Source organism: Zingiber officinale, chromosome 4A (assembly GCF_018446385.1).
Source record: "Zingiber officinale cultivar Zhangliang chromosome 4A, Zo_v1.1, whole genome shotgun sequence".
NCBI classification, from domain to species: domain Eukaryota; kingdom Viridiplantae; phylum Streptophyta; class Magnoliopsida; order Zingiberales; family Zingiberaceae; genus Zingiber; species Zingiber officinale.
In genome coordinates this window covers 136,704,016-136,718,045 of record NC_055992.1, presented here as the reverse complement: position 1 = coordinate 136,718,045, position 14,030 = coordinate 136,704,016, and the positions used below count along the sequence as shown (strand labels likewise).

Here is a 14,030-nt window from a genome sequence, read left to right as displayed (position 1 = left end):
TCTTAAGCAGAGACAACAGAGGGAGGTTATGGGAATCCCAGGCTATAGACCACCCTAATTTTTTAAACTTTTGTTAAATAGAAGACACAATGCAAATATTGAGTTTGTCAATTTCTCACCGTGAGGCCCATAACACCGAGTCCAAACACATTGATGGTGGGTCCTAGGTAACATTTATGGTGTTCCATGCTGCACCACTCTCATGCGTTTACGGGAGTTTTGTTAAATATCTATATAAGTTTTGTTAAATATTAATTTTTAAATAAAATAAATTGTTGAATTAAAATCAAATTGAGGTTGAGCAAAATCTAAACGTGGAAATAAGAAATATGTTGGTCGAAATTGATGTTGATTTAATTTAATCATATTATTACCGAATCAAATTTAATTATATTAAATCAGTCCAATCAATTTAGAAAATAAGAGAGTTTCTGAAAAAACATATTCTCTCGTCTATTTTTCTTTTCTTATTTTTTTCGACTCCCACCACCTTGCCTCCACACGCCGACTTAGCTTCTTCTTCTTATGTTATTTTTTTTTCTTTTTCTTGTATTTTTATTCCCATGTCCTTTCCTTGTCACCACTAGCGGTCATGACCATTCTCTTCATGGTCAAGTGCTCGCTTTTGAAGGCGTAGTCGTCGACTTGGTTGTCCTTGACCGCAGTTGCCATGATTGGATCAATGTGTCCTCCACATTAGCATACTCTTATAGTTATGCCAACGTAGGAGGTGAACATCTATAGATTGAGGTCTTAAACAAGATATAATATGCCAACGTAGGAGGCGAACATCTATAGATTGAGGTCTTAAACAAGATATAATGCTCGAGCATAGCCTCATGCCAAGCTTGGGGACTGACTATTTCTACCTCACCATCGACGACACACTCTAGCGTCAGCAACTAGGTCTTCCGTCATGACCCCCAAATTTTCAACGTCTACAAATCAGATATTAAATTAAAAAAAAAAATCATTCAATAAAAATTTAAAATTTGGTGAAAATATAAGGGAAAACGAGTTGGTAGCATGTTCATACAAAGTGAAATTGGACCTCTTCCATGGTGGACTAGACCAACTTGAGATCAACCCAGCTCATTTCTAATTTCTAGATCTGTTCTTAAGTACACTATTCGATCAGTTTTGATTTTTTTAATAGTTGATTTCAAATTTAAATCTTGAATCAATTGAGCAAACTTGACATGTTCAACAATATCACATTGTAATAATTATGATTTCATAGTTGTTACAATAGAAATTAGAATAGCTACGAAATCGTAATTTAGCAATACGAATTTGACAAGCTCGCCTAATATGCACGTTATACTAATTATAAATTTATAGCCGTTATAATATAGATTTATCTTATTCAATAATATTTACATTGTAACATATACGAAATTATAATTATCACAACAGAAATTATAAAATTATAGTTGTAAACTTATCGTTCATACAACTGGATTCAGAATTTAAACTTGAAGTTAATCTGTCAAAAAAAATAAAAAATCAAAATAAACCGAAAAATATACTCGAGGATAATTACATCATTTTATAAGAAAGTTGTATGATAATATGTTCATTTAATTTCTCAAGTATTTATGATTTAATTCTTAATTATAGTGTACTACATGAAATTAAAAATTCAAATTTGTCTGGTGTGATATATGAGGTCGGGCACTAATTGGACATCAAGATAAATGAATTATAAAAAATTTAAAAATAAAAAAAAGTTGATGGGTTCTTTTGATTAAAAAAATGAAAACAAGTATAACACTACTGCGATGATGTTGATAAAAATGGGATATTTCAATAAAAAGGCGCACGTTGCGAGATTTGCTAAAGTCGTAGCTTGTTCCACAGAAGAAAGTGACTCATACCGATGCTATATCTGGAGTTAAATCAATTATTTGGGTTTTAAATATTACATTATATTAATTGTGTTTTAAATAAATCGTGCAATATTAATTAAATATTAATGATCAATTTCATTTTTATGTTAGTGGTATCTGATCGTGTCTGATATGGACAGCTATATGATATATGTCATTAGCAGCCATTGTAAAGTCTAAGGTCCGAGTAAAAAAAACTGAATCAAATTGCAGTTTTTTTCCCTCAGATTTTAGATAGAGTTCTTCAGATATAAGTACTCTCTGTTTTTTTAATCAAGTTTTCAGATATAAAAAAATAACTAACCCAAATCAAATGGAAATTGCTTAATACATAATGCATAATAATAATATATAGCTACAATCAGGTCTTATATAAGATCGATTACCTAAATCTTTCATCATTAACTTCTATTCCTTATTATATCCTCTTATATTTAAATAAATTTTATTTTATTATTTCTCTTTAAGTGCATATATTATAATTTCATATCATCTAATTAAAATATTTATTAATTATCTAAATACATCTATTATATATAACATTATCTTATATCACAAGAAACTATTTCTACAACTCAAACTCATAATCTCCAAAACACACGACAATACCTAATCTCCGAATCACACATTATCTTATATCACAAGAAACTATTTCTACAACTCAAACTCATAATCTCCGAATCACACGACAATACCTAATCTCCGAATCACACGACAATACCTTTACTGTGACATCAAAACTCCCCTTCCATTTCTTAAATATAATAGCAAAAGCATTAAAGTTACAGATAATTAGGTTCATTCTCATCATCAGGTATGGCAGCAAAAGAAACAAACCAAACTGCAATAGGATCAATAGAGGAAAAATGATATCAACTCCACAGTAGAAGCACGCAAGCCATGAAAACATCTTTATTCAAAATAACGTCAGCAAACTGAAGGCAAAATCCATGTTTCTGCCTATCAAATGACTGGCTGGAAACACATTCGTGGTTTTAAATCATATTACAATGACGACGACGACAAACAATTTAACAAAAGAATGGAGCTCAGTTTCTAGTTCAGCTCCTAATGTAATACAATTTGTCGACGATTCTCATTGAAACTAACATAACATAGCATGAGATAACAAACCAGGAAAGGCATAAATAAGCAGGACCGATCTCATCAATTTACCAATCACTTCACGATGCAGATCTTTACGACAGAGGCAATGCCGATACGATGAATTGCAATAACAGAATCACCTGGTTTGCAGAGCTGCCTCTCCACCGCAGACTTCAGTGCTGCCTGAAGGATAACCTCTGTTGATTCAGAATCAGTGGCCTTGGCAGAACCCTCTGCCAACAGGGGAACTAAACCTCTGTAAATCAGGCTTTGCCTTGCAGGTGACTCATCGCTGACAGACCAGTCGAATGAGTCTGTGGTCAGCACTGGGACCACGACTGATAGGATTGGTACTCGGGGCCGATATTTAGCCACCAACTTAGCTGTTGTCCCGCCACGGGTCAAGACCACAATCAATGTGGCCTTCGCCTTGCTTGCAGTTTGGACAGCGGATGATGCTAGACTCTCCAGTGGGCTCATGGGAAGAGGAGTAGATCGTATCATCTCCTTGAAAATGGCCTCATAATCGAGAGAGGACTCGGCCTCAATGCATATACGTCGCATGATCTTCACCGCCATCTCTGGGTAGGCACCGGCTGCACTTTCACCGCTTAGCATGACACAGTCTGTTCCATCTAGAACAGCATTTGCTACATCTGTAGCTTCGGCACGGGTTGGGCGAGGGGATTTTATCATTGACTCTAGCATTTGGGTGGCAGTAACTACAGGCTTGCCGAGGAGATTGCATTTGTATATCATCATCTTTTGCGCAAGGAAAATTTTCTCAACAGGTATCTCCATTCCAAGATCACCTCGAGCAACCATGAAAGAATCAGTCTCCTTCAAGATCTCGTCAAAGTTTATAACACCTTCCTGGTTCTCAACCTATATATTATATAGACAAATAGTGAGAGAAAACTTAAATTGCTAGTTTCTTCATCAACAACAGTTAGAAAAATAACTACAGCACATGAGAGATTCAGATCCATCCTCTAGGCTATCAGTCAGAATTTGAAATAGTGCTCTTGAACTTCTAGTATCAAATGAGTAAACAAGGCTTGAATACAAAGATGCAGATTAAAGCAATCAATTAGTTGAGCAATTTGACTAATTGGTTAATGATTTTTTTAAAACAATTTATAACTTTCTCCTGTACTTAACTACCACTGGAAAAGGAAATTCAAATGTGTTGGCAGACGAGAAAAAATAACCTTTGACATCAGCTTTATTTGCTTTGCGTGTGGCCCAAGGAACTGCCGAACGGTAACGAGATCTGATCCCTTGCGAACAAATGATACTGCAATCATATCAATGTTGTTTGGAACACCCCAGTCCATAATGTCTTCCTTATCTTTCTCTGTTAGTGTTGGGAGATCAACCACAACACCTGGAAGATTGACATTCTTCCTCTCGCCAAGGGTTGCTGTGTTCTGACAGAGACATCTCACAGTTCCGGCCTCCGGGTCACATGATAAGACATTCAAGGTTATGGTACCATCAGAGCATAATATTATGTTCCCAGGTTTCAAATCAATAGGAAGCTTTTTGTAACTCATAGAGATCATCTTCTCGTCCCCCTTGATGGTGTAATCAGTAGTGATTGTAATTTCTTGCCCCTCCGTGAGTTTGATAGGTTTGCCATCTTTCAAGAAGCCAGTGCGAATCTCAGGGCCCTATGTCAACACAATAAAGACCATCAACACAGGTAGACTTGATAATCTCAAGAGATGATATATACAAGGAACAACAAATAGAGAAAAAGTCAAAAGGATAGTTTCAAGTTTCTGCTAAGTTGCATGATTGAACTTGACATGTATATCACGTATGTAAATAAACCAGAAAAAAAATGATAATACATGCCTCAATCAACCTGAGAAAAGCAAAATTAACAGGCAAGAAATGAAACAAACAACAGTAGTATTTATGCAATCAACCATAAAAAATGGACGAATCCATGTATGCTACAGTTCACAAGCTATCAACTAAAGGACTTGTCTCATAGATAGGCTCATAGCTCATTGAATGAAAAAGGCAATTAGGAGTGTTCAAGGAACAAAGAAAACCTGCACTAAGCAACAGGAATGTTCCAGTGTTTGACTTTCATTGGCACATCATACTTAGTTTACCATGTTTGTACCCCCGTCCTAGGCAAAAATTTATCTTCCAATGATATGTGCTAGGCATAATCAGAGCTCTCAGAATGGTCATTCACTTTGAATTTCAATTATGATTCCTTCCATGGAAGTCACCCTTTCAATGTGACATAGCTGAAAGGAACACTCCCTTTCAAAGGATTTAAACATGTTAGTATAATATTTGAAACAGATTGGTAATTAAAGCATGTTATGAGGAACTAAACAATCACTAATTGTAATACTGGATGAAACACTAACTATAGAACAATGGAGATCTGTGTGACATTTTTTAGGTGGTAATGTTTTTGCATTAAACACATTACCCAATCAATTAGGTCAACTGAAAGAAGTGCTAAATCATATTCTTCTAGAATGGCAAGTCTATAAGTTGACTGGAGTTTTCTATCCTTCAAAGACTTTCTAGAAAGCTCTCTTATAAACAGTATGAAACGAAACAAAATACTAATAGACAAAGATGAGTGCTTATAGAACAACTGTTAACCAACTATATTCTGAAAATATCTTGGAAACCTAACTGTAAATATCATATAATTCTAAGAACTTGCTTGTAATTTAAGATTAATGAATAATAAATAAGAAATACTCAACAAAGCCCTTAAGAAAAATCATTTTTTTTCAGAGGGATGATTAGGAAGCTGGTAACATAAAATGTTCAAGTGCCACATTGGATGCTTGCTTATTCACCTACAATTTTTTTTTCCCTTCTACCAGAATGATGTCAAGAACATAATAAAATCCTCAACTACCTGAGCAACAGAGCTGCTTACAACATCAAGGGTGATTTGCAAATCAGAGTTTGTAGATAAATAGTACTGGAAAATTAGGGAACCGTAGAGAGATCGGTAATACAAAATGCACCTGGCAATGAACATTGACCACCATAATGAGTTTGGTGATGCAAGGGTCTTCTACAAGTGCAGATAGTTTGTTGCACTTGGAAGAATATCTAACATAATGCTTTCTTTCAACAAATTGTTATCATGATCCAAAAAAACAAAGACATGAAAGCTAGCAGTAGCAGTGTAGAGGCACCTTATTCAGCTAAAAATCAAAATACAAAGGAAACTGTTAAAGGAAAGTATGTAATGGTGGAGCTATCTTCGCCGGCTGCACTCGTAGGTTCGCTCCTGTTTTCTATTTTGTTGCGATATCACCTACAACGAGGTGAATTGACCTCCAACCACCTGAGGAAAAACCTGTAGTGATTGTGTCAACCAACATTCCAGGACTTTCCTAACTTGGCATGATAGGAATCTTGTTTTAGGTGGTTTGAAACAAGAAGGGGATTTTAAGAATTTGCCTAACTGCTGTTTTTTGTGTTCATTTGGCCATTAATCTAGTGAAATCAAATAGGCTACTGAAGGTAAACTCACCAAGTTGCATCCAAACCTTCATATGATAAGGCCAACTTCCCTGCTTAGGTGAGTATAATAGTAGAATTAGCAAGCATCATAGAATAGGATATCCAAACGCTTCCATAGTGAAGGGGAAAAAGCCAAATAGGTTGGGAGAGGTCGAACTCTATGAGTTTTTAGCGAGAACACATCTCTTGAAACCAATAAGCTCGATTTGTTCTAAATCTCTAGCAACGAAACATCCAAAAGAGGAAGCTATTCTGCAAGGTCATCAACCAGCTAAAAGAACAAATTTGCAGCAAGCTTTCGTCGGATCAAGAACGGACCTTGGTGTCAAGCATGACGGCGCACAAGATCTGAGTGTTATGCATGGCGATCAGGAGGTTGTCGAGGGTTTCCTGGTGGTACTCGTGCGTCCCGTGCGAGAAATTGAACCTGGCAACGTTCATGCCGGCTTTCAGCAACTTCTCCAGCATCGGCACCGACCTCGAGGCCGGCCCCAGCGTGCACACTATCTTCGTCTTCGGCACTCGCCCATCATCCGGCAGATCCTTCAAGATCCCCTCGATGTCGATGTTCGCCATCAATCCTAAACCAATCGCGCGCGCACAAAGCAAGAAAAAAGTAAGCTGAACTTGAAGAAATCAGGTCGTTTACTAAAACAGACCAAAAAAATCCAGATAAAAACAAGAGATTTTCGATCACTGAAGTAAGATCGCTCAAACTTCTACAAATTTCAAGCGATTCAAAGTCGGTAGATGTAGAAACCTTACCGAATCTTCTTCTTCGCGGAGTTCGATCGAGCTCAAGGGCGCTTCGCTTCTCCGGCGGTGACTTGGGGGAGGGGATAAGTGCGCGTCATTCATAAAAAAAGGCGTGAGGTGATGGTGGTACGAAGGGATACGAGATCCGGTCACGGGAAACGACGGAGAAGAGTTCCGTTGACTGCAACGGCGTTTCCGAATTTTGATTCGGAGAGCGCAATGGGGGAATCGGGGCCGGTGGCCCATGGAGCGATGTAGAGCGTACGATGTGCAAGGTGGTGTGTGATCGGATCGTTCATTTAGCACGATAGTTAGGAAACGAGAACAGGTGGCCGGTGGGCCCCAACGGTGCCAAGTTATTACACGTGGTTGATGAGTTTAATTAACGATGCTTTTGTTGGCGCAATATTGTTACGTTTAGGGTGTGTTTGGTTCAAGTCATCATGTATAATCTTGGTTATGTGATTAACAGATGATCATATAACCAAGGTTATAGGGAATAAAATATAACCAAATATTATTTGGTTCAACTTAGGTAATGCAACAAAAATTTATTTGTTTGAAGGTTTTAATGAATACCCTAGTTTAATATTTTACCGTATTACCCTCAGTTACAAAACCAACTATACATAATATTATTATTGTTATTATTTATTTATTTTTTAATTTTTTTTACTTTTTTTTTCCTGTATATTTTTTTTTACTTTTTTATGTGTTTTTTTATTTTTTTAATTTTTTATATTTTTATATTATTTATATTTATATTTTTTTATTTTTTTACATTTTTTAAATTTTAATTTTTATTTATTTATTTTATTTTTAATTGTTTTTAAATTTTTATTTTTTTTAAAAAATTTTTAAAAAATTTTTTAAATTTTTTAAAATTTTTATTTTTAAAATTTTTATTTTTTATTTTTTAAATTATTTATTTTAAAAAAATTTAAATTTTTAAATTTTTTAAAACATTTTTTTATTTTTTTACATTTTTTAATATTTTTTTACATTTTTTTTCTTTTTTTCATGTTTTTTCTTATCGGAAGGTATTTTTGGTAAAAAAAATTCGTTAACCCCGGAATCAACAAAAACCTTAGTTTTCTGAGATTTTCCGATTCCGGGCTGCATGACCCTTTTGCTGACGTGTCGGGCATGGAACATTACTTGGGAAGCATCGAATACCTAAACCAAATAAGGTTTTTGTTGATAACCTTGGATGGATAACCAAGGTTATCAAGAATAACCCCGAACCAAACACACCGTTAAAGTATTCCCCACCCATTCTCACGTATTAATTATATCATATATTTTTTTCACCTACTTTTATTATTAACATTCATTTATTAATTATGAATCTCCCATTATATTTAATTATCTTAAAATTATATCGTATTAAATAAATATATTTTAAAATATTTAAATTATTAGTTTGAATAATAATATCTTTTAAAAAAAATAATTTTACAGTTTAAAAAAAAATAATCTCACTATTTTTAATTTTAAATTATATTTTTTTAATAAAAATTTTAAAAGTACACACGTGGGATGTGCCTGGCTAACCCACCCCACAAAAATAACAATTTTTTTTTTTTTTTGAAAAAACACACATGGGGTGGGCCAGGGCTGACCCACCCCCACATTATCTTTGGACACTTTCAAGACTTTAAATGTGTTCAAATGAAGGGGTGCTATAATACCTTTCATATTAGTTTTAATACCAAAAAGTTATTCTCAGGGTGTAACATAGATGGTGGACACATGACATTTCTAACGTAATTGAAAAATGTCGATTCTCACGAACTGACGACCTGAGGTTTATCTTACCATGCGTCTGACGCTTGTGTACCTGCATGTACCTCTCACCATATTCATAAGACCGACATTAGGAGAGTCATTAATGTAGCAGATCTACATTTAATATCAAAAGGTTGTTATAATATCCCATTAATATATCACACTGTGGATGTTCTTAGAATGAATATGAGAGTTAATATATTTTATTTATTTATTTATTTTTTTCTTCCAACGAGAGCACGTGAAGAATGGATATATTTTTATAGATTTTTTTTTTTTGTTAATTCTTAGTATTTGACGGTCGACTGTAAATTGATCCTATAATTTATCTTTTTTATATAATCTGGGATACACAATGAGAGACATATATAGTGAGCTTAATCGTCTTTTACGAGTTGATATATTTGTTTTTAAAATTTTTTTAATTTATGTATTGAACCGAATAATTGATGATTAATTCGGCATCATGAAAATTTTCCATGATGTAAATTCGAAGTGTACATATGAATAATAAAGCATATCCAATATCATGAATGAAATTGTAATGTTCTATAGCGGAGGGAGGACTATTTTTTTGGTTTATTAATATAGAATTTGTGGAAGAATGGATTCACAATTCATCTGGGATTTTATTATTTTAATAGAATTTTAATAGGAAAAAACTAACTCTTTTATTATAATAGTAGAAAGGGAATCTTTTTTATTTATTATTAAAATGATATTTTATCATGTTTCAATCTATTTATTTTTTTCAAAATATCCTTCTTCGTTATTGTTGTAGTAGTTATAATTCTTAAATTTTTATCTATATATTGAACAAGGATATTGAAAAAAAAGATTGAAACATAATAAATACTATTTTAATAATTGTTTTTTTGGATAATATAGAATTATAGTCATAGAATTAAGTTGGCAACATGTGATATTTTTTTCGTAGCTTAATTAAATATCCTTTATCAATTATCAATTATGCTTAAGATTTAAAATTTTGATTTAGCTTAAATTTTAAATTTGTAAAAATAATTAAATTATCTTTATCTCACAAATTATCTATGAGATTTAAATTTTTATTTTGGACAGAAATTTTTAAATTGATTTTATTTAGATTATTTATATTGTATTTTGTCATTTTTTATATTAGAATTATTATTAGTATTATTTATTAATTTAGAATTTTCATATTTTTATTAATTAAATTTATAGATAATTTTTTAGGGGTATTTTTATAAACATTGTCATGTTTACTATTTTCAACAATATTAAAATAGTCATGGCTAATGGTATTTTCAAAAATATTAAAACAACTATTTTCATGTATACTATTTCTAGGAAAAAGAACATTTTAGTAAAATGTACTAATTCTAACCTTAATCCCTAATTATATAAGCTTTTTTATTAGATTGAACTCATATCTGGATTCGACTCTGACTTAATTCTCCAATTTTGATAGATTCTCATAAAGCTTGATCAACTGAGTCTAAAGGTTGTAGACATATTTGAATTCTCTAATTCTGCATAATACTTTATTATGTAATAACCTTAAAATTTGATTTATTACCATCATATTTACTCTGTATCTTGAGTGGATCACCTTAGTGTCATGCTGCAGTCGAAATCATTCATCGTTACGAAGCATTCCATCTGATGCTTTGATATTCTGAAGTAGTCTATTTCGTATGGAGAAGGTTTATGAACGCTTTGACCCAACATCTCTTTGTGCATCATTTTTCTTACACAAAATAAATAAAATAAATATCCCAAGACTTTATTTTGGGGTAAGTAGTGCTGAGGAAAAAAAATAGTTAATAATTGCAATGAAAAAAAAACTCAAAAAGAAAAGAAATTGCTTAATTTAGTGGTTGCACTAAAATTAAGCATCCTTACTCTGATACTACTTTTAGGATCATATAGAATATGAGAGGGCGTGAATCACGTTTTAAAACTTTTCTTTTCATTTTAAAACACTCATCAAAAGTTTAAGCATGCAGCAGAAAAATAATTAATCGAAAGTAGTCAAAAGAAAGTACTCGTTTGGTTTTACTTGATTCGCAGCCCAACAGACTACTACTCCAAGACGCATGATCCCTTGGACTACATCAATTGGGCAATCACTATCAATTCATCATTTATACAAAATTAGAAGCGGTAACATGTTTACCGTCCTTACAAAATATGTACGAAAAAGACGAATGTAATAATAAAATTATACCGACATGAAAACAAGATTCAAAGTAGAGTGTCGATGTCGGAGTAGTGTTGTAGCGTCGTAGTCGAATTTTAGAGTAGTGCGAAGATCGTTTGAGAGTAGAATGATGAGTATTTGAGGTTTGGTCGTAGGTTACTTTCATAAGGCACTCGGGGCGCCTCCAAACCATCCAAGGTGCCTCTAATCCATCCAGGACGCCTCATACCACCTAAGGAGACTCTAACCACCTAGGGCACCTTAGCAATCGTTCGGAGACCATAACTTTTGATTTGGAGCTCTGAATCAAGCTTTGTTGGTGGTTACAGGTGTATAATTGAAAGATCTACGTATATCCCTGCAACACATAATTAGAAAGATATATACATGAACAGTTTATATTTATGGCTTAGATCCTATCTAACCAAGACCAGGATCTAATTTAAGTCTCAACATAGATTTCTTAGGTTGGATTTAAGTCGGACCAACGCATATAGTCTCATTGGGACTCAACCTTACTGGATCCCTCTCCTCTAGTTGTTTATTGTTAAAGCAATCGGCGTGACCGTAGGTTTTGATATTTGAGTAAAGGTTTAAGTTAGGTTATTGTTGTATTTGATATACGCTTGTGAGTGTGCAGAATACAAGTACAACAAGGCAGAGTTCAAGTAGAGTCTTGGCAGTGTAAGTCCAAGTATGTAGTTTGACAACGTAAGTCATAGTGTGACTTGATAAAGTTAAAGTCCCGGAGTTAAGGTGTAACGACCCAAAATTCCTCATTACGAGTCCTAATAGTGGTTAAAAATATTTAAAAATACTTTAGAAATATTCTAGAGATTTTTAGAAATTTTTAGAATATTTTTATGTAATTTTTGGAAGTCGTTTGGTATTTTTACTAAACGAAAGAAATTTCGATAAAAAAACATCCAAGATAAGATTCGAACCCGAGACCTCTGGCCGAACCAAACTTTAAGCAAGTCTGGCTGACCAAGTGTGTAAGCAGTAATTGCTGAATAAAAAAAGCATGAAATGTATTTAAGTAGTAGAAGTTGATAATAGGAAATAATAGGAAGAAAAAGGTTGCAGCCGAGATGTAATGACCCAATTTTTCTCATTAGGAGTTCTAAAAGTTCTTAAAAATTTTTAGAAATATTTTTAGAGTATTTTTATGCAATTTTTGGAGGTCGTTTGGTATTTTTACTAATCGAAGGAAGTTTTGACAAAAAAATGTCCATGCCAAGGTTTAAACCAACGACCCTTGACCCGGTCAAAACACAACTAACCAATTGTTCTGCAAGTATTTCATGAACAAATATGGAACGAGATATATATATATATATAAGTTATGAAAGATGCCGAAGAGTATTAAAAAAAGGGATAAGTGAGGATCGGGATTTGTTCTCTCCCGAAACCCTTCTCTCCTTCTCCTCTCGCGACGGCGATTCCTTCTCGAGCGAAAACGAAGCTAGGGCTTCGTCTCCAGTGGCCGGCAAGCGCTTCTCTCCGTGGGTTCTTCACAGATTCGAGGTCTCCTCGTCGAAGAGAGCTCGTGGGCACGAGGAAGGGTTGAAATCTCAAGTTCTCCGAACCCTAGAGGCTTTCTCCTCCGGTTGTAAGTCGAGGGATTCCGGTAAGTTGCTACTCACCTGCGGTAGGAGTAGTTCCGGACCCTAGTTTCTTCTCTAGTTCAAGTTTTTTTGGGATAGGCTGCAAGTTGTGTGTTTTCCAGTTGTACATGCAGTTTTTAGATCCATTGATAGTGTAGTTTAGTATTTCAATTTCGAAATTTCTTTGTTAAATCTGAGTATGAAATAGTTTAGTTCTTTTGAGCAAGTAGTCTTTATTTCATTTGTCACAGTGATAAATAGTTTCGGATTCCTTTATTTACTGCCATGAATTGAAGTTTCAGATTTGTATGAGTTTCATATAGTTTTTTTAAGCTTCAGTAGGCTTCAGTTTGGATTGGCCATATGTAGCATGTTTGGGTTTCAGTTGTGATCTTTGAAATTTGCTGCCGTGAGGTTTAGGGAAGAACATGAGTGGTAAGTTCAAGCATGCGGACGTTTTACCTCTAAGCTTTGTAGTTCAGTTTGTAATGCGTTGAATATAGCTGTACCTACATCTTGAGTTGTAATTAATATTGCATAATTCAGTTTTAAGGTTGTGTTGGATTCTTGCTTGTTTGCTACCGTGAATCACAAAGAAAGGAAGTAGATAGTATAGTTTAAGCATGTGATTAGATGGTTCCTTTTTTGTTAGATTTGCAAATTTTGTTTAGTTTATGTAGCCTTGTATTAATTCGGATTAATGTGGCTGGTAAGGTTCAGATTTTTCCTTGCTGTGCATTATGTTTTCATGTATGCAAATTTGGATTGGCATGTCATGAGTTTTATGCCTTAGTTTGGGTGCATGTGTTATAAACAGATAATTTAGTTTTAGTTCTTAAAGTATGCAAATTTTTATGTTTTACAGTTTTGGTTTTGTTTAGCATTGCAGTTCTAGATTAAAACATGCAATTTAATATAGTGCAGATTTTTATAAGTATTGTACGCAAGATTTTTATAAGTATTGCTTGTAGATTTTGATAAGTGTTTCATGCAGAACTCTAATCTTAGATCAGATTTTTGTTAAACTTAATATGAAGAATTTTATTAGCATAATAGGCAGATTTTTGGTTTAAGCATTTTAAAGTTAGAATTTACTTAAACATTTCAGTTTCTTTTTAAAGAAGCAATCTTTTAGAAGTGTTAACAAGTATAAGAAATATAAAGAAAAGCAAGAAAAAGACC

The 14,030-nt window shown here is 33.6% G+C and overlaps 1 protein-coding gene across 1 annotated transcript; it reads right to left on the bottom strand.

The window, feature by feature from the left end:
* Positions 1-2,773: 2,773 nt before the first annotated feature.
* On the bottom strand, positions 2,774-7,440 carry LOC121971383 (pyruvate kinase, cytosolic isozyme-like). Its single transcript, XM_042522631.1, has 4 exons — positions 7,281-7,440; positions 6,834-7,096; positions 4,208-4,669; positions 2,774-3,881 (listed from the first exon to the last, which is right to left on the bottom strand). The coding sequence occupies exons 2-4, from the start codon at positions 7,089-7,091 to the stop codon at positions 3,069-3,071; spliced, it is 1,533 nt and encodes a 510-aa protein (XP_042378565.1). The 5' UTR covers positions 7,092-7,096; positions 7,281-7,440; the 3' UTR covers positions 2,774-3,068.
* Positions 7,441-14,030: the final 6,590 nt, after the last annotated feature.

Bases quoted from the DNA above. Each gene is read 5' to 3' on its own strand.
- LOC121971383 (XM_042522631.1), bottom strand. From the start codon at position 7,091: ATGGCGAACATCGACATCGAGGGGATCTTGAAGGATCTGCCGGATGAT. The intron at 4,670-6,833 runs GTCCGTTCTTGA...GTGTTGACATAG, and splicing joins CCGTCATGCTTGACACCAAG to GGCCCTGAGATTCGCACTGG. The intron at 3,882-4,207 runs GTTATTTTTTCT...TATAATATATAG, and splicing joins AAATAAAGCTGATGTCAAAG to GTTGAGAACCAGGAAGGTGT.